This window comes from Heptranchias perlo, chromosome 30, assembly GCF_035084215.1.
Source record: "Heptranchias perlo isolate sHepPer1 chromosome 30, sHepPer1.hap1, whole genome shotgun sequence".
NCBI classification, from domain to species: domain Eukaryota; kingdom Metazoa; phylum Chordata; class Chondrichthyes; order Hexanchiformes; family Hexanchidae; genus Heptranchias; species Heptranchias perlo.
Window position 1 is genome coordinate 18,390,369 of NC_090354.1, and position 20,161 is coordinate 18,410,529.

The 20,161-nt window shown below is 43.6% G+C and overlaps 1 protein-coding gene across 4 annotated transcripts in view; it reads right to left on the bottom strand.

The window, feature by feature from the left end:
* Positions 1–20,161, bottom strand: part of kat7b (K(lysine) acetyltransferase 7b) — a 79,326-nt gene that overhangs the window by 49,314 nt on the left and 9,851 nt on the right. For 2 of the 4 annotated variants that reach the window (XM_067968995.1, XM_067968996.1), the window contains exons 2-4: positions 18,675–18,738; positions 2,960–3,107; positions 1,261–1,437 (exon numbers count right to left, since the gene is read on the bottom strand). In XM_067968995.1, the coding sequence (XP_067825096.1) occupies positions 1,261–1,437; positions 2,960–3,107; positions 18,675–18,698 (349 nt within the window). In that variant the 5' untranslated portion in view covers positions 18,699–18,738. The remainder of the gene's footprint in view (positions 1–1,260; positions 1,438–2,959; positions 3,108–18,674; positions 18,739–20,161) is intronic. The other 2 variants (XM_067968994.1, XM_067968993.1) reach the window with 1 other exon arrangement.

Genomic DNA, 20,161 nt, shown 5'->3' on the forward strand with positions numbered 1-20,161 from the left:
CTTTTGCACTTCTACCAGACTGTATTGCCAAAGCAAGTAAACAAAGTAGAGGAATTTCAAAAACCAGTTGCTTAAACGATGCTTGGCAATCAGGGCAACTACAGTACTAATATAACGTTTTCAAGTAAGCACGATATGGAGTAAATGAGATGGTTCAGACAAATATGGTTACCATGGCACTATAAGCCTCCTTTGTGTGCAACAAAAGCACAAGGTAAATGCATGCTGTCAGCAGAACAATAAGCTGTACAAACAAACTTCACTGAAACCCCAGAAGAATTTTAAACATTTCCTTTAGTAGTACAGTGAATCTTAAGACAAATTCTCAGTTGGCAGGTACACCAAGCAGAATTCAATTTTTTTTTAAAAAAAAGCAGCGTTTGAATTTGGCAGCAGAATTGTTGAGACTTTTCCCCCATAGAAATTGCAGCACAGAAAGAAGCTATTCATCCCACTCTGCCTGTATTGGCTTGATTAAAAGTAGCAAGACAACTTTTTACAATGAGCCTGGGCTGAGAGAACATCTAAGTCTTTCGATCCAACTAGTGTAAACAGATTATCTAGGGACGAAATGGTACACAAATACAATGGGCCAATGGACTAATGGACTAACTATTTTGACCAAATACATCATTTACATCTAAGTGATTCAAAAATGACTTAAGTATAAGCATTCCAAACAACAACAAAAAAATGTCTTCACGTTCGGACAAATCCCGCAATTATTTGCTGGGCTTGAATAAAATACGAGCCTCTTTATAGTCCTCTTCCCCACCCTCCCCCACCGAGTGAAAAGAAATAATGATCACAGTGGAACATCATCATTTGCATTTTTATAACAAATAACCAAGAGAATCAAGGAGTTCATCAATGTTGCTTTAGCAACAAGATCCCTTTTATGACTGCTATGTAGGATTAGTTAGCTGCTTGGCCTGCTGAAGTTAATGGGGCAGTGATGCTTTGTAGTACGTGATGGCCTCCCAAGAGTAAAAGATGCAGAAATATGGGAGAAAGAAGAATTAAGAGAAAGAGGAAGGCTCAAAAATTAGAACAGGAGAAAGAAAACACTATTTGAAGGAGGATTACATTATATTAAAAATAAATCATAACAACAGAAATTATGAAGTAGAATCTGATAAATGAGAAAAGAAAGACACGGCTTGCTATTTGATGCAATTTGGAGGAAATTTGAAAATTCATGAAAACTGAATAAAAATCAACACATTACACAGTCAGTTGAACATGCATCCCTGATCTTACCTTTGTCTGAAAATTCAACTGCATGCTCTGTTTCTGAGCCAGAGGAGCGAGTCTGTCGCAATGGGTATTTCTTAGGTGTGACTGGGGTGGTCTGCTGCTGGCTTCGTGTCACCCTTCTTGTAGCATAGGCAGGTTCATCTGAGGCATACGATGGTATCTGGCGCACTGGACTAGAATCTGCACAAGGTTTGTTGAGTCAAAATCAGATCTACAACATTTTAGATTTAGAGACAAAATACAGCTAGCTCTTACAAATTCAATTAAAAATAAAGGAGGTTATTTTTCTTAAAAACTTTTGGTGCCTAGCTTGCATTTTCATGGTTTTAAAAAATAAACATCTTGTGAAATTCTAACTGGTATTCATAATTAATAAACAATTTTACAGTGAAACAGGCTACGGGCAGAGCTTAATAGGCCGCTGGAGCAACTTGAAATTAAAATCAGATCTGCCGATTTGAAAAGTAGTTCAAACTTTTGCTTTTTGTTTTTACACATAAAATATTTAAAATTACATCATATGCGGTTTTAACAACTGTGCCAAATGCTACCCCTGCTTTTATTACAACTAATGGGCGTTCAATGCCAAAGCATTTTTTTTTATTTTAACCTTTTCCCAACCATGAAAGGTGCAGTACCAGTTGGTACCCAGACTACTACTAAGACAGCAAGGCCTCGGGTAGAACAGATCATGTTTCTCCCTTTCAGCTTTGAAAACCCTCTACTACCTGCTGGACCCAAAAATAATTACAGTCCATTCTCTTCAAGGGTCAAGTCAGCATCCACAGATTTATTTTTGCTGCCCTGCTCAAAAAAAATTCCATCACTGTTAACCTGCTGAATGTAAAGGTCATTGGAATGAAGATCTTCAACATCCACCTAAACCAGCAGAATGGCAGACAGGCCTTCAATCACACTTCAGTGAGCCACAGTTGTGGAATTGCACAGAAACAGCGTATTTGTAAGATTTCTTTGGATGAGAAAGGCAGTAAAGATCAGCTCCATCACTATTCTCCCCCTAGTTTTTCTAACAACCCCAATAAATCATTCTGTTGAACTTAGTAAGAATGATTTGCTTCATTCTGATTGTCATAATATTGTCATCTCTGAAGCACTTCAGACAATGAAATGTCTCAAAGCACTTCACATTATGAATTACCCTAAAGTTCATTAACTTGTTATGTAGACAAATGTAGCAATCATTCTGCACCAGCAATATCCTACAAACAGCAATGAAACGAATAGCCAGTTACATCTCCCTTTACTTTTGCACGTAACTTGTTCTAAATGCCTGGCCGATAAACTTCTTTTAAAATTCAAGAGCAGAATCTAGTATATTTTGGCAACAGTACTCACGGTACTACAAATGCCACCGTTTCCTGAGTGATCAGTGCAAATCACTATGAAGGCATGCCGATTAAATCAGCTAACTCAGCACAGGCTAAAAATTCAATCTGGGACCTTTTTGGTATATATTGGCTTAACTACTCACTGATTGAACTCAGAGTCATTGGGAGAATTTAAAACGGTCCTTAGCTTCACCTTACAAAGGACATTTTATTGTATGAACTGCTGCCTCACTTTTTTTTGAATCAGAACAAAAAACTTCCAGTCTGATGCTTTTAGACAAACTTTTGGCAGCAATTAAATCTTACTTAATTTTCCTCCTCATATCTTGTAACGTTTCATAATTCCCCTTTACCTTGAGAACTTTGGCTGTTCCGTAATGATGATCTGGTTAATCTGGTAGATCGCCGTGGCTGTCCATCACTCTCAGAGCTATCTGTATGGTCCAGATCAGCAGAAAAGTCAGAATCTTCTGTGCCCTCAGAGCTGCTGCCTGCCTGACGCTGAAATAGAACACACAAAAGATCAACTGCGAAAACACCCCGGTTACACTCTTAAAGCACATCTATCAAGAGTAACAGCTAACTGTTGGAAGGGGAAAGGGTTGACAGGATCACTTAATAATCCATTTAACTGAGGACTTGGTGCAAATAAGGTAGAGTACAATTCTTTCAGCTAAGTTGGCCCATACAACATATTAGAGCAACAGGATAAAGTTTCCTTCTCTGTCCACTTTAAGAGTCCAACATGAAATTAATTTGGCTATTCTCAACTTAGTTCCTCATGGAAACGAATATACATTACAGAACTGCCCATAATTTGGCACAAATTGGCAACTCCACTCAAAGATCCCTAACAACAGTGAGAAAGAGAAAAGTTCACAGTAGTAAAGCAGGGAATGCCCTATTGTTGGTACAAGGACAAGTTGTTCGGGAAGAGCAGAATTAGATTTATTATACATTTAGCCAATGCTACACATGATCCAACAGTCCCTGAAGCTGGCATTGGATACCCAAAATAGAACAGTCTGTTTCTCAACACTGGCATCCTTCACCTGACAAGGACAAAAATATTCCAATCAGTAACTATTCCTCCTCAACCTCTCTGCAGCCTTTGTCACGGTCGACCACACCTTCTTCCTCCCAACGCCTTTCCTCCCTAATCCAGCTCAGTGGAACTGCCCTTGAATGGTTCTACTCTTAACTTTCCAATTGTAGCATGTCCAGCAATGGCTTCTCTTCCCACACCTGCACCAATACCTCTGAAGTCCCCCAAGGATCTATCTTTGCCCCCTCCTCTTCCTCATTTACATGCTACCCTTTGGCAACATTATCCACAGACATCTGGTCAGTTTTCACATGTACACTGGCGAAACCCAGCTCTACCTCTCTTGACCCCTGCACTGCTTCTGTGTTGTCAGACTGCGTGTTCGACATCCAGTCTTGGATGAGCTGCAATTTCCTTCAGTTGATTCTATCCTTCCTGGCCGCTGTCTCAGACTGAACCAGACTGTTGACAACCTTGGTGTCCTATCTGGTCCCAACCTGAGATTCCGACACCATTTCCTCTCCATCACAAAGATCACCTATTTCTAACTCCATAACATTGCCCGCCTCCACACTACCTCAGCCCATTTACTGCTGTAACTCTCATCCATGCCTTTATCAGCTCTAGACTTGACTATTCCAATGCTCACCTGGCCAACCTCCCATCCTCCACCTTCCATAAATTTTACCTCATCCAAAACTCTGCTGTCCATATCCTATCCTGTACCAGATCCCACTCACCCATCATCCTTGTGCTCACTGACACACATTGGCTCTCGATCCCAACATGCCTCAAATTTAAAATTCTCATCGTATTTAAATCCGGTCACAACATTATTGCTCCCGATCTCTACAACCTGCAGCCCTACAACTTTCTGAGAACTCTGCGTTCCTCCAACTCTGGTCTGGTGCTTCCCCTACTCCTTTCACCCCACCAATGGCGGCTGTGGCTTCAGCCATAGCCACCTTGGTCCTACGCTCTGGAATTCCCTCCCGAAACCTGTAGTCTCTTCATCTCCTTTTTTTCCTTTAAGACCCTCTTTAAAACCCACCTCTTTGACAAAGCTTTTAGTCACACCTAATATCTCCTTCCTTAGCTTGGAATCGAGTTTTGCCTGATTACACTTCTGTGAAGCGCCTCAGGATGCTTTTCTACGTTAAAGGCGCTATATAAATGTAAGTTGTTGACGTAACTACCTGCATAAATATAAGAAATGTTGTCAGTGCTGGAAACTGCAAGCAAACCTACCCTATTCATGAAACACTTGGTCCATATCTCTTGTTTTTCTATATATTTTAAAAATACCACCATAAAATGTGGTCATATTAATACCAAGTCAAGACTGCACAATAAATAAAAATTGAATCCTGTTGGCACTGTTTGACATTTGCCTCTGCAAATCAGCCATTAAGTCCTGCAATAATTTTTTCTTTATTTTTCAAATAGACCAACTATATGATTAAATAGGAGATCTATTATTCTGAATTATCTTATAATCTTAAATGATATGAGATGCCTATACTCTTACCAATGTGCAGCACACACCCTGCAACCATATGATAGTAGGGGGTTACACAGGAGACATTGGCCTAGGTTTTCAAATCATAACTCCAATGGTAACCATTCATTTTAATGGGTTACAGTCAGTGCTACAATCGGAAAACTTAAGCCATCAAGTGTAGATTTTTAGTTTGACATCATAAATGGTACAGTTGACTGGGCAAAGCTCATACTGTACCACAAAATGTCCACTTGCAGGCTGCCTCAACCCAACAATTCTAAATAAACCTGACAATAAGGTGCAACTGAGAAATACCAGTAAATTTGAAGATGTCTCCCTTGCTCCTCCAAAGGCTCAGCAGGTTTTTCCAGTGACCTAAGCCATACAGACTGCAAAGGTGCCATGTGTGATCTCTGTGCCGAGTTAGCTACTGTCAGGCAGGCAACTGTAGGAGCAGTCTGGCCCCAAAGGCCACAGGGATAGGGAGGGGGAAGAGGGGGTAAAAAGTTGGCCAAAACTCCAGCTCCCAACCCCTATCCAGCGACTGCTGCAGAAAGTCCACACATATAGATACTGGACGAGGACATCATCATCTCCTCCCTCTCCTCTCCCCCACCCGATTAAATAGCCTGCTAACACCATCAATAGTCTGTTAATACCATCAAAGCACGCGTGTGAATAATGACAGATTGGGTAAGGTACCAAGAGACATCCAGCCTCAGCAAAACCAGAGCTCAGCAAGGAGTATGGTTCAAGAAAGAAATGTAAGGGAGAAAAGTGGCATAAAAAAAGATTTCTCCCTATGTAACATTCCCAGATTACATACGTGCTGAAAGAGACCTAGGAGTCTTGGTTGACTTGACACTCAACATACGCAATTAATGCAGAGCAGCAATCAACAAAGCCAATAGCATGTTGAACTACTAGTTCAAACAGTAGAATATAAATAAAGGGAGGTGATCACACTGGTCAGACCACATATTGAATAGTGCATCCAGTCTGGCTTCCAAGAAACAAGGGAGACATTCAAGCTTTAGAGACAGAGCAGAGAAAAGCAGCAAAGTTGATCACTGGTGTTAGGGATATAAATGATAAGACTGGAGAAATATGGACTTTTCAGCCTAGTAAGGAGGCGACTAAGAGGTGATCATATACAGATGTACAAGATTGTTAAGGAAATGGAAAAAGTAAATCCACGATATTACTTTAATTAAAATTATAGGAATCGAATAAGGAGAGATCAGTTCAAACTAATAAATAGTAATTTTGGGACCGATATCAGGAAATTCCTCTTCACACACAAAAATGATCAACATGTGGAACAGACTTCCATACAGCATAGTGGAGGTGAAAACCTGGAATCATTTAAGAAACATTAGATGCTACAATAGGCAGGCTTTAGGATCTTTCTGGAGGGATGGATTAAGATCGGCCATATAGCCTTCCTCATCAATAATTATCTTGAGATCTGTGTGACTATTTAGCGGAGCATAATTGCTGTTTATCTATCAGAGTATGTGTGGGGTGGCGGGGGGAGTTCCATTATTCACATGAATTGGCCTTTTCCCAACAGATTATCCATTAAATAGTGGGGGAGGGATGGTGAATATATATTTAATCTAGTTAATACATAAATTTATGTTCCAGTATTCACTTAAGTGACTTTTTGGATCACCAAAATTATCCTTCAGGTTTGGTTCATTTCCAAAACATTTACTTTGTGAAAGTGCTTATAATGGACCAAATACTCAAAAGTTGTGAGATAAAGAAAACAACTCGGAACATTTTGAGATACAAAAAACAAATTGCAGAAGATCAAAAGATTCCAGTTTCTTAAACCTTCCTTCCAAAACAATTTTTTAAAAAATCAATACTTTTCTAACAACTGTGTGTGCACATGGCATTTGAACAGGTAAGGTAGGTTACATTTTAGAAGAGAAACTGAAATGTCAGTGACAATGTCTTGGCACCGAAATATTTAGTAGAGCTGCACAAAGTATTAAGCAGGTTCAATGTTTTGTGTCAGTCAGTCTCGTTCTCCACTCCCCCACCAAAAAAAATCAGCCAAATCCAACAAGTACTCAATATGTTTTCCAATATATGCAATTCTTCAGTCACCAATACACACTGCTTCCCAGCTGAAGCCGCCTCTTGCTGCAAGTTACTTTTTAGTATTAATCAACAGGGTTTACTTTAAATAATTAGCATGAACTGCCAGTTTAGAGGGGGAAGAGGAAGAAATAGAACACACTGCAAGATGAGCCAGCAATTAAGAGTGAAAACTGAGGGATATGGATAATCTCACTGGATCAGTTATTCTCAATACAGTTTATAGAATATGTTCAATAAAATCAACTTGATAAAGCTGTCCAAACAAGGTGCCTTTTTTTGTTGTGGTTCTGTCATGCCAGAAATACAAATCAGCTTAATTTTGATAACTGTAATAAAGTACTGTAATATTTTGTCATATGTTCCCCGATAGAGAGGCAGAGTTTCTGTCCAAACTGTGATACATAATCGGAAGAAAAGGGTGAAGAGCAAGTGAAGCTTTTTTTTTTAAAAGTTGAAAATCCAGCAAAGTGTGCAATGTGTACATTCTCACTCCTCAATTCCCTATTTAAGTTTTCCCTTTATCATCTAAGCCCACCTGAGGCATAATGATGGTGGCACAATTCACTAAAGGACAGAGAGCGTCCAAAGGGCATCTGCATCTGTGTCATTCTCTCATAACCTTATGACTGATTCAGACAAGCAATGGCCCAGACAAGATTAAATATCAGCTCAGGTGTGCACAAAATATGCGTCCCTTTTGCAGGGAAGAGGAAGGTGGAGTTTTAAAGAAATATGTACACACAGGCATGCATACTTTTAAAAATAAAATATACTTTTCACTGTTTCTTAAATTTATGATGCATGCTAACTTTCAATGCAACATTTCGGCATGCCACACCAAGATACACTGATAAGCTACAATATTTTAAATCCTCAATAACTGCATTGTCTGTTTCACTTGTTATAAATCAACTATAAACAATTTTACAACACCAAGTTATAGTCCAGCAATTTTATTTTAAATTCACAAGCTTTCGGAGATTTTCTCCTTCCTCAGGCAAATGTTTCAAGAGCTCCTTGAAGCCTACGCATTTATACATATTGAACAATACATGGTGTTTACAGACTGCCTCTGCAACTGCCCGTTGCCAAGGCAATCACCGTGTTCAGACAGAGAGGTGTCACCTGCAGAACCCCCGAATACACATTCAACAAAAAAACAAACAGGGAAAAAAAACAGAGAAAAAAAACACAGAGAGAGGCAGAAACATCCGGAAGGCAGAGAGAGCCAGCAAATGACCCATTATATTAAAAACAGATAACATTTGTTCACTGGTGGGGTAACGTGTAGCGTGACATGAACCCAAGATCCCGGTTGAGGCCGTCCTCATGGGTGCGGAACTTGGCTATCAATTTCTGCTCGACGATTTTGCGTTGTCGTGTGTCTCGAAGGCCGCCTTGGAGTACGCTTACCCGAAGGTCGGTGGATGAATGTCCATGACTGCTGAAGTGTTCCCCGACTGGGAGGGAACCCTCCTGTTTGGCGATTGTTGCGCGGTGTCCGTTCATCCGTTGTCGCAGCGTCTGCATGGTCTCGCCAATGTACCATGCTCTGGGGCATCCTTTCCTGCAACGTATGAGGTAGACAACGTTGGCCGAGTCACAGGAGTATGAACCATGCACCTGGTGGGTGGTGTCCTCTCGTGTGATGGTGGTATCTGTGTCGATGATCTGGCATGTCTTGCAGAGGTTACCGTGGCAGGGTTGTGTGGCGTCGTGGACGCTGTTCTCTTGAAAGCTAGGTAGTTTGCTGCGAACGATGGTCTGTTTGAGGTTGGGTGGCTGTTTAAAGGCGAGTAGTGGAGGTGTGGGGATGGCCATAGCGAGGTGTTTGTCCTCATTGATGACATGTTGAAGGCTGCGGAGAACATGGCGTAGTTTCTCCGCTCCGGGGAAGTACTGGACGACAAAGGGTACTCTGTTGGTTGCGTCCCGTGTTAGTCTCCTGAGGAGGTCTATGCGATTTTTTGCTGTGGCCCGTCGGAACTGTCGATCGATGAGTCGAGCGTCATATCCCGTTCTTACTAGGGCGTCTTTCAGCGTCTGTAGGTGTCCATCGCGTTCCTCCTCGTCTGAGCAGACCCTGTGTATTCGCAGGGCCTGTCCATAGGGGATGGCCTCTTTGACGTGGTTAGGGTGGAAGCTGGAAAAGTGGAGCATCGTGAGGTTGTCCGTGGGCTTGCGGTAGAGTGAGGTGCTGAGGTGCCCGTCTTTGATGGAGATTCGTGTGTCCAAGAAAGAAACTGATTCTGAGGAGTAGTCCATGGTGAGCTTGATGGTGGGATGGAACTTGTTGATGTTATCGTGTAGTCTCTTTAGTGATTCCTTGCCGTGGGTCCATAGAAAGAAAATGTCGTCGATGTATCTGGTGTATAGTGTTGGTTGGAGGTCTTGTGCAGTGAAGAAGTCCTGCTCGAACTTGTGCATGAAAATGTTGGCGTATTGGGGTGCGAATTTGGTCCCCATGGCTGTTCCGTGTGTTTGGGTAAAGAACTGGTTATCGAAGGTGAAGACATTGTGATCCAGGATGAAGCGGATGAGTTGTAGGATGGCTTCCGGAGATTGGCTGTTGTTGGTGTTGAGTATTGATGCTGTCGCAGCGATGCCGTCATCGTGGGGGATACTGGTGTATAGTGCCGAGACGTCCATCGTGGTGAGAAGTGTTCCTGGTTCAACTGGTCCGTGGGTACTGAGTTTTTGTAGGAAGTCTGTAGTGTCACGACAGAAGCTGGGGGTTCCCTGTACGATGGGTTTCAGGATGCCCTCGATGTATCCAGAGAGGTTCTCACACAGGGTTCCGTTGCCTGATACGATGGGACGTCCGGGTGTGTTGGCTTTGTGTATCTTTGGGAGGCAGTAGAAGTCTCCCACGCGGGGATTACGTGGGATGAGAATGCGTAGGATGCTTTGAAGGTCTGGATCGAAGGTCTTGATCAGTTTGTTGAGCTGGTGGGTGTGTTCTTTGGTCGGATCTGCGGGTAACCGTCTGTAGTGTTCCTGGTTGTCCAGTTGTCGGTATGCTTCTTTGCAATAGTCTGTTCTGTTCTGTATGACTATGGCTCCTCCTTTGTCCGCTGGTTTGATGACGATGTTGCGGTTGGTCTTGAGAGCGTTGATGGCGTTGCGTTGTGCTCGGGTGACATTCTGGACTGTCTTCTGAGTGCGGCTGATGAATCTGGCATTGACGCATTTCCTGACAGCTTGAGCATACATGTCCAGCTGAGGGCAGCGACCCTCCGGAGGAGTCCAGTTTGACTCTTTCCTCTTCGGTTGCTGTACCGCGGATCCCTCTGTCTGCTGTTCCGGATCGTCGATTGTCTCATTGGGTTCGCTGCTGAAATCTTGGGGTTTGTGGTAGAATTCCCGGAGCCTCATTCTCCTGATGAATTCCTCTGTGTCCGCCGCGAGACTAGTGGGGTCCATTTTGGTAGTGGGGCAGAAATTGAGCCCTCGGCTGAGAACTTCGATTTCGTCTGGTTGAAGGGTGTGGTCGGATAAATTGACAATAGACTTCCCTGTGGTTGCAACCGTGGTACCAGGGGAAGCTTGGTCGTTGCTGGTGGTGATGCCGAGTTTCTCAAGCTTCCTGCTCTTGGTTTTCATGTAGGCAGCCACCCAACCTCAAACAGACCATCGTTCGCAGCAAACTACCTAGCTTTCAAGAGAACAGCGTCCACGACGCCACACAACCCTGCCACGGTAACCTCTGCAAGACATGCCAGATCATCGACACAGATACCACCATCACACGAGATGACACCACCCACCAGGTGCATGGTTCATACTCCTGTGACTCGGCCAACGTTGTCTACCTCATACGTTGCAGGAAAGGATGCCCCAGAGCATGGTACATTGGCGAGACCATGCAGACGCTGCGACAACGGATGAACGGACACCGCGCAACAATCGCCAAACAGGAGGGTTCCCTCCCAGTCGGGGAACACTTCAGCAGTCATGGACATTCATCCACCGACCTTCGGGTAAGCGTACTCCAAGGCGGCCTTCGAGACACACGACAACGCAAAATCGTCGAGCAGAAATTGATAGCCAAGTTCCGCACCCATGAGGACGGCCTCAACCGGGATCTTGGGTTCATGTCACGCTACACGTTACCCCACCAGTGAACAAATGTTATCTGTTTTTAATATAATGGGTCATTTGCTGGCTCTCTCTGCCTTCCGGATGTTTCTGCCTCTCTCTGTGTTTTTTTTCTCTGTTTTTTTTCCCTGTTTGTTTTTTTGTTGAATGTGTATTCGGGGGTTCTGCAGGTGACACCTCTCTGTCTGAACACGGTGATTGCCTTGGCAACGGGCAGTTGCAGAGGCAGTCTGTAAACACCATGTATTGTTCAATATGTATAAATGCGTAGGCTTCAAGGAGCTCTTGAAACATTTGCCTGAGGAAGGAGAAAATCTCCGAAAGCTTGTGAATTTAAAATAAAATTGCTGGACTATAACTTGGTGTTGTAAAATTGTTTACAATTGTCAACCCCAGTCCATCACCGGCATCTCCACATCATAAATCAACTATGCTGCTCAAGGCAGCCAAACAGAAAATATGCCGAGAGGATGAAAGTTCTTTTCATCTGAATAAAGGTTGACAGGTTTCCGAAGGTGAAAAAACTCAGCAAATTGCCAAACTTATATTATGAGAAGAGTTGTCCCTAAACATATCAGTCTGATGCTCTAAGGAAAATCCACGTTTTCCAATGTATGCAATGCTTCAGTCACCATGACACACTGCTTCGCAACTGAAGACGCCACTCACTGCTATATGCTTTGAAGCGGTTACATTCAATACCATTATTTGACTCTCTCTCAATGCTATTATAAGGCAAGAAAAGAATAAATTTGTAAAGCTGCTTCACTTTTGTTGAACAGCATGGATAAGCCCTGCATCCATTGGCATGAAGTTGAACATGTAGATTACAATGTAAAATAAAAACAGAAAATGCTGGAAATACTCAGCAAGTCAGGCAGCATCTGTGGAGAAAGAAACAGAGTTAATGTTTCAGGCTGATGACTCTTTGTCAGAACTCAGAGTTCTGACGATGGGTTATCGACCTGAAACTTTAACTCTGTTGCTTTCTCCACAGATGCTGCCTGACTTGCTGAGTATCTCCAGCATTTTCTGTTTTTATTTCAGATTTCCAGCATCCATAGTATCTTGCTTTAGACTACAATGTAGTTGACAGGATCGACGGATAATAAAACTGAGAATTAATATTAAACAATAAGAAATGTGATTGCACAAAGAAGAGAAAGTAGGAGATAAAATTAAATAAAACTGGAAGAGTAATCAAAAGGTTAGAAGACTAGATGGATCAATTATAAAAAGCAAGTGTATCAAATGAGAAAGAAATTCAAGCAAAGCAAAAGAAAAATATGGGTAAACTAAAAGTCAGGAAGGAAATAAATAAATGAGAAGGATTCTGTGCTTAAGCACTGCTTCAGAAGGCAATGAACAGAAATGACTACCACTGCACTCTAGTAAAATCCCCATGACAACCCTCCAACATAGTGCTCCATCATCCGAAAAAATACTATTCTCACCTCAACAGAAGCTAAATTTAGCTTTCCATGCATCAAACTCACATTATGACTGGCACACTGCCAAACATTGCCTATATCCCTCGACATAAGCAAACTAGAAATTTTAACACATCATTACAATCTCTATCCACTCTGGATAAACCAGCCTATCCACTATGCTTGTATCTCTGCCACTTCCTGGTCTACAAAATACAAGCTGCAGCATAATTTTTCATTAACCTATTATGCAGACCTACCAACTTTTCTACACGTGCAGGAGACAACATGGGGAATCAGGATCTCACGTCTGTATGCATTATGCCCATAATTCCCAGCACTTCTCTGGCGCTCGCTCTCTCACTCATGGGTGCAGCTTGCTGCTTTTAACCAGGTTTGTGTTTTTCACACAAGGCAGTGTCTCAGGTGTACAACTTGCAACCAAAAACACTCAACTAGCATCTGCCTAATGTTGATAGCATAATTATGTAATTTTATACTAAAATACTATAGCCCGCTAAACAAATCAAAGCTGTTCCAATTGGTTAGAACTAAACAAAAGTGGAAGTAATTTTATTTAGACCCTTTTGTACAGAGGGTGGCCAGGCTCACAGCAACAAAAATTAGATAGAGAAACTGGATAGGATAAAAATAGATAATGAGCGGGCACTTAAACCGATGGCAGCGCTCAAAGTAGAAAAGTCACCCGGTCCAGATAGGATGCATCCTAGGTTGCTAAGCGAAGTAAGGGTGGAAAAGCAGAGGCTCTGGTCACAATCTTTCAATCCTCCTTGGATATAGAGCCGGTGCCAGAGGACTGGAGGGTTGTAAATGTTACACCCCTGTTCGATAAAGGAGGGGGATAAACTCGGTAGCTACATGTCAGTCAGCCTAATGTCAGAGGTGGAAACTTCTGGAGTCCATAATCCAGCACAAAATTAATTGTCACTTGGAAGAACATGTGTTAATAAATGACAGCCAACACGGATTTGTTAAAGGCAAATCGTGTCTGACAAACTTGATTGAGTTCTTCGATGAAATAACAGAGGGTTGATCACGATAGTGCAATTGATGTTGTGTATATGGAGTGCCAAAAGGCATTCAACCAAGTGCCGCATAACAGACTAGTTAGCAATATTGAAGTCCATGGGATTATAGGGGCAGTGGCAGCGTGGATACGAAATTGGCTAAGAGACAGAAAGCAGTGTTGAACAGTTGTTTATCAAACTGGAGGGAAGTATACAGCAGTGTCCCCCAGGGGTCAGTATTAGGGCCACAGCTCTTTTTGATATATATTAATGACCTGGACTTGGGTATAGGAGGCAAAATGTCAAAGTCTGCAGATGACACAAAAACTTGGAAATGTAGTAAACAGTGAAGAAGATAGTAGCAAACTTCAGGAGGACATAGTTAGACTGGAGAAATGAGCAGACACATGGCAGGTAAAATTTAATGCAGACAAGTGATGCATTTTGGAAGGAAGAATGAGGAGAGGTAATATAAACAAAATTGGACAATTTTAAAGGGGGTGCAGGAACAGTGAGACATGGGGGTTCATATACAAAAATCTTTGAAGGTGGCAGGGCAAATTTATCAGGCTGTTACAAAAGCATATGGGATCCTTGGCTTTATAAATAGAAGTATAGGCCCCGATATTAGAGTGGAGGCAGGATGGCAGCTGGGGGGGGGGGGGGGGGTGAATGGGCGCGCGGGTAACCCGACCAATAAAAAATGTCCGTTTCCTCACAATCGCAATTCAATTGGTGCCACTTATCGTGGCTTCCGGGTTTGCCATCCGAAAGCTGTGCAGCGGGCGGACTGCGCACAGGCGGTCAGCTGAAGGAGCTCTATTTCGAGGGCAATTGCTCCAATGGCTTTTCCGAGAGCAAACACCCATACACCACAATGGAGCAGCACAGGGGCAAGGCTGCTCCAAGATTCAATGATGCCTCACTCCAGGTGCTACTGGATGGGGTGAGGAGGAGGAGGAGGGATCTGTTTTACTCAGCGAACAGGAGGAAGTGGCCTGCCTCTGCCACCAAGAAGGTCTGACTCGAGGTGGCGGAGGAGGTCACCAGCAGCAGCAACATCTCATGCAAATGGATCCAGTGCAAGGAGTGCTTCAGTGACCTAACTAGGTCAGCCAAAGTTGTGTACATATACTGATTCTCCTACATTCCATCTTCCACATCACCGTCCCCACCCTCCAACTCATTCTGTACTGCCAACACTACTCCATCACATCACTCCTCACACTCACTTAAGGCTCATCCTCAACTTGCCCGCACTTCCTCACCTCCCCATTAGTCACCACACCACTACCAGTCAACTCAATCGTCATCCAATGTCATGGCTCTGTCTCATGCTCACCCTCTGACGCATCTCTTTCACGGTCAGCCTCACCCAAACCAATGCATTCATTGGTTGACCACTTCACCATCACTCACTCACACGTCTGTTCTTTCTCCCCTTCTAGAAGAGAGTGCAAAATGCACAGGAGAGGGTGAGGACCAGAAGGGGGCCGCAACAAATCATCGTCCTCACAGACGCGGAGCAGGAGGCGCTGGACCTCAGCCAAACCCTCGAGTGCCCGGCTGTCGGGGATGCCGAAACTGGCGCCCCACAAACGTCTAGTGACACAACTTTAACATTCATCATATACAATATTAATTGATGTTAACATGCTTTTCCATCTTCAGCACCTCAGTATGCTCATCACATGACACATCTGTGATGATGCTTAATATTGCCTTCTGTTCTCTTACAGGGCCTTCAGCAACCACTGTGACAGCAGAGGGCGATTCCTCAGAGGACCTGCCGGCCTCTGAGGGTGCACCGTCACATCTTAGCGAGCCATCCACCAGCGCAGATACTCACACCTTGATGGGTCTCAGTCCTCAGTTAGTTGGGTTGGCACCTGGTGAGTTACCACACAAGTGAGCACGAGCGGACACTGGTGGCAAGGGCAGCTGCGGAGAGTCCGGTCGATAGGAGCATTCCTCTCCAGGCTCCGCCCAACTGGATGCAGATGCGGAACCCTGGGGGCCATCCTTTAAAAGGAGAATGATTGAGGGAGAGCAGCACATTTGCAAGGTACTGGAACAGGTGCCACGCGCACTCTCCACAACAGCGCAGAGGATGGAGGAGTCCAACTCCTGCATGAGTGGAATGGAGGCACAGGTACGGGAAGGAATTTCTGAGATACTGTCACAGGGATGTAAGCAACTCTGAGATAGTGTCACAGGTAAGTGCAGGAACGTCTGCAATGGAGAGAAGGCTAGCCTTCGTTGAGCTTCAAGCACAGCTCACAAATGAGTCCATTCAGGCCCTGACAACGGTCATTCAGACTCAGGCTGAGCAACATTCTGCCGCCTTAAATAGGCGGACTGAAACTTTACAACTGGGCTTCCAAGGCATCATACATGTCCTCCAAACTATTCTCCAGCAGAGTGGTAGGAGTGATGTGGGCCTGGTCCAGGAGAGGAATGATGGCGAAAGGGGACATGGAAGTGGGGACGCCACGCAAAGCACTCCCATGTCTCACCCGTTGCCGCCCTCTCAACCAGTATGCACAATGCTGCCTCCTCTCCAGGTGGCAAAACCCAGAGGGCGCAGGCCCAAAGCATCTAAGCAGTCAAGGCATGAACATGAGCAACCTGCCATTACCTCTGCTGTAGCCACAGGGGATGCACCTCGTAGAAGTAGTCGTAAGAGAAAGGCAAAGGTTTTGTGAGCATGAAGGGTATTTGACAGACTGTCATGTTTTTCATTTATATTTAATTTTTGTTAAAGTGACATTAAATTTTATGATTCTCACCACTGCTGCCATGTCTTGCCATTCTTGACTGGCTTTTGTGATAGGGCTATTTCATGAGGTTCACCATGAACGGTGACACTTGATGCCATTCATTGGGTCACTTTACAGTGGGTGTATGTGTAGTTGCAGGACTGTTTTGTGCAGGGAGGGGTGGGCGGCCTGGTGTGTGCTCTTTCGAGGTGGTGTGATGACTGGACTCTTCACACTTTCTGATATTAGGAGAACCGTTCACATATCAGTGACTCCCTGGCCTCACGAGCAGCCAGGTGAACCACTGCTCTGCCCATGAGTATCTCCTCCTCCATGTGGGTGACAGATGTGGATGGGGCCTCCTCAAACGGCACCCCTCTCTGTTGTTGCCCTTTGTGCTGTTGCGCAGGTACCTGTGGCGCAGCACTGTCTTGTGGAGCTGCAAGTGGCGGAAGTGGACGCCGTGCCTGGCGAGGCTGGTGATGTTGCTCATCCTCGGATGTAGTGGTGAATGCAGCCATGATGCCTTCCATCCTGATGGTGTGAGTTTGAGGGGGTCCGAAAAGTTGTTAAATATGCACAAACGGAAGAATTGTGAGTGGAAAGTAAGAATTTTCCGTGAAAATACAAGATCTTGCAGCCAAAAGTTTGTGTGAAAGAACTGAGTGCCATGCAGCAATAACTCACCTTTTCTCCCCATCTGTCAAACAAGCACTTGAATGTCCCATAGGCAGCTGGCTGCAACACGTGCGGCAGAACATGGAGTGTTTCCCACAGCACGGGAAACACGCTGGGGATGTTTCAAAATCGGACCCCTGCCTTAATGTGGACTAAATTAAGTACTTTAAGTACCTAAGTAAGCGTCTTAACTATTATCCCGCCGGCTTTAACTGCCGGTTGGACTTCCGCATTCGGGAGGCGCGTGCGCACCCAGACGCTTCAATGGGGAACCCAGAAGTCTGCGGGTTGGAGCCAGGTTCCGATCCCGCTCGGGATTTCCACGATTTTCGGAGCCCTCCCCGTCCCCAACGCAGCCGCAACTTCACTGGAAAATTGAGCCCATAGAGTACAAAAGTGAAGAAGTTAGGCTAATCATTTCTAGATCACTGGTTAGGCCTCAGCTGGAGTATTGTGTTCAATTCTGGGCACCATACTACAGGAAGGATGTCAAGGCCTTAGAGAGGGTTGAGAGGAGATTTACTAGAACGTTACTGGGGATGAGGGACTTCAGTTATGTGGGGAGACTAGAGAAGCTGGGATTACTCTCCTTACAGCAGAGAAAGTTATGGCGGGATTTAATAGAGGTGTTCAAAATGATGATGGGCTTTGATATAGTAAATTGGGAGCAGGAGGGTCGATAACCAGAGGACACAGATTTAAGATAACTGGCAAAAGAATCAGGAGGATTTAAGGAGACTTTTTTTTTTAAACGCAGTAAGGTGTTATGGTCTGGAATGCACTGCTTGAAAGGGTGGTGGAAGCAAGTTCAATAGTAACTTTCAAAAGGGAATTGGAAATATATGTGAAAAGGAAAATTTTGCAAAGCTGTGGGGAACAGCGGGGGAGTGGGACTAATTGGATAGCTCTTTCAAAGAGCCAGCACAGGCATGATGCGCCGAATGGCTTTCTTCTGTGCTATAAGATTCTATGAATCTATGAAAATAAGTGCAGACGATGTACTCAACACCCAGACATTAAACCAGGAATGCACTGGCTCAAAGAATGTGATCTGGAGCATGAGCAGGAATTGAAAACGTACATTTCGTAAAACAATGAACACGCTTGAAACAGGAATTTACATAATTAATTACCAGTCAGGAAACATTTATTCTAACATTCAGTCAAATGATTGGCACAATCCTAAATAAAACAAAAAGTACATCTTCTTTGTCTTAATTGTTGTATTTATTTTACCCTGACAAGTTAAGAATAAACATAATTGTTATTAAAAGTCATTTTACCAACAATTCTGTTTCCAAATCACTGGTTGATTTTTTTAAAATATGAAATTCAATTTCTTTACTACTGCATTATTAAAAGGATTCATCACCCTGCTTCCCCCTTCCCCAAACATAGATACACACAGCGTCCATACCTGCCTCCTTCGATCACTGTCCATTTACTCACTAGGCTTCCACTTCACCTTGTTAGGATGCTTCCTGAGGGAACACAATCGGCAGGGTATGACTGCAACAGTGAAAACATGCCCCATTCATTCTTTGGTTCCAATCTGCTGCATGAACACATAATTGAAAAGCGTAGACTTGGGAGTCATTTGATTGAGGTTTAAAAGACGATGAGGGGAATCAATTGTGTTTGTGTAGAGCTTGTTCCAACTATTTAGGTTAGGGAGGACCAGGGGTCATAATTTTAAGTTGTATAACGCCAGATCTAGTCAGATGTCAGGAGGTGGTTCTTTTCCCAGAGAATAGTGGACCTCTGGAACAGGCTGCCGGCTCGTGCGGTGGACACCGATTCGCTGAATTCCTTCAAGCGAGAGCTGGACTTGTTTCCGATTGAGGCTGAGATCACCTTGTCCAAAAGGTAGGTACTACATAGCATTATCAGAGCTAGAGTGATTTCCTGGACTAGTTTTGATCACCCGAGGGGTCGGAGAGGAACTTCCCCGATTTCCCCTCCCAAATTGGCCATGGTTTTTAAATCTGGTTTATCGCCTCGCCCAGGAGATCACGTCGTTTTGGGTGAGTGGGGAGTGTATATAGTGTGTGGGACAGGCTGGATGGACCAGACGGTCTTTTCCTGTCCGCCAATGTTCGTATGTACCCTTCTTCCTGAATCTAGTTGAGTCTCACCGTCAGCCCCTTCAAATTCTTTCCACGTAACACCAAATACCTACAACTGACTACAGCAGATATTTTCAAAAAAGTTATGCGGCTTTAATTAATGGAATTCTCGCTCCCAATCTATCTCTGCTACAGTTAGCAGTCAGGCCCATTCTCTTATACAGTGCATTCTAAAATTGGAAAAAATCTCCCCCATTTAATTGTCTAGTTGGAGACAATGTAAGTTGACATCTAAACATTCAGAAAGGCACGTTTCTCTCAATTGTGTTTTCAGCACCTTCATTTGACATGTTAGTTATATGAAGTTGTGCACAATTTCTTAATTTCCAACTGATGACATTGAGCTAGCAATTGCAGTATAAATGTTAATTATGCTTAAAAAACAGCACTTTACACAGAATGCCAGCACTTGCAGAACTGTTTAAGACAACAAGACCTCCTCGTGCCTGGGGCTGACAAGGAGTTGAGAAATTTACACTGATTACCAGTCATTAATTTTATGGCAGAGCTCTTTTGTAACAAAATCTTGTTTACCACAAAAATATTTTACTATCAAGAGCCAAGTGGCTGATTATTATTGTCCAATGTTCTACAAAATGGAGAAGCTCAATAGGAGGTCCTGCAGTTTTGACACTAATTCAAAGGTGATGTATACCATGCAAAGTGGAACAAAAAAAATAAGCCGATAAAAATACATACCCATACTGTCCAAGTCTATTGCAAATGATGAGCAACACCCACCTGTACAGATCAAGAACCTTCTCACCCACATTTGCTA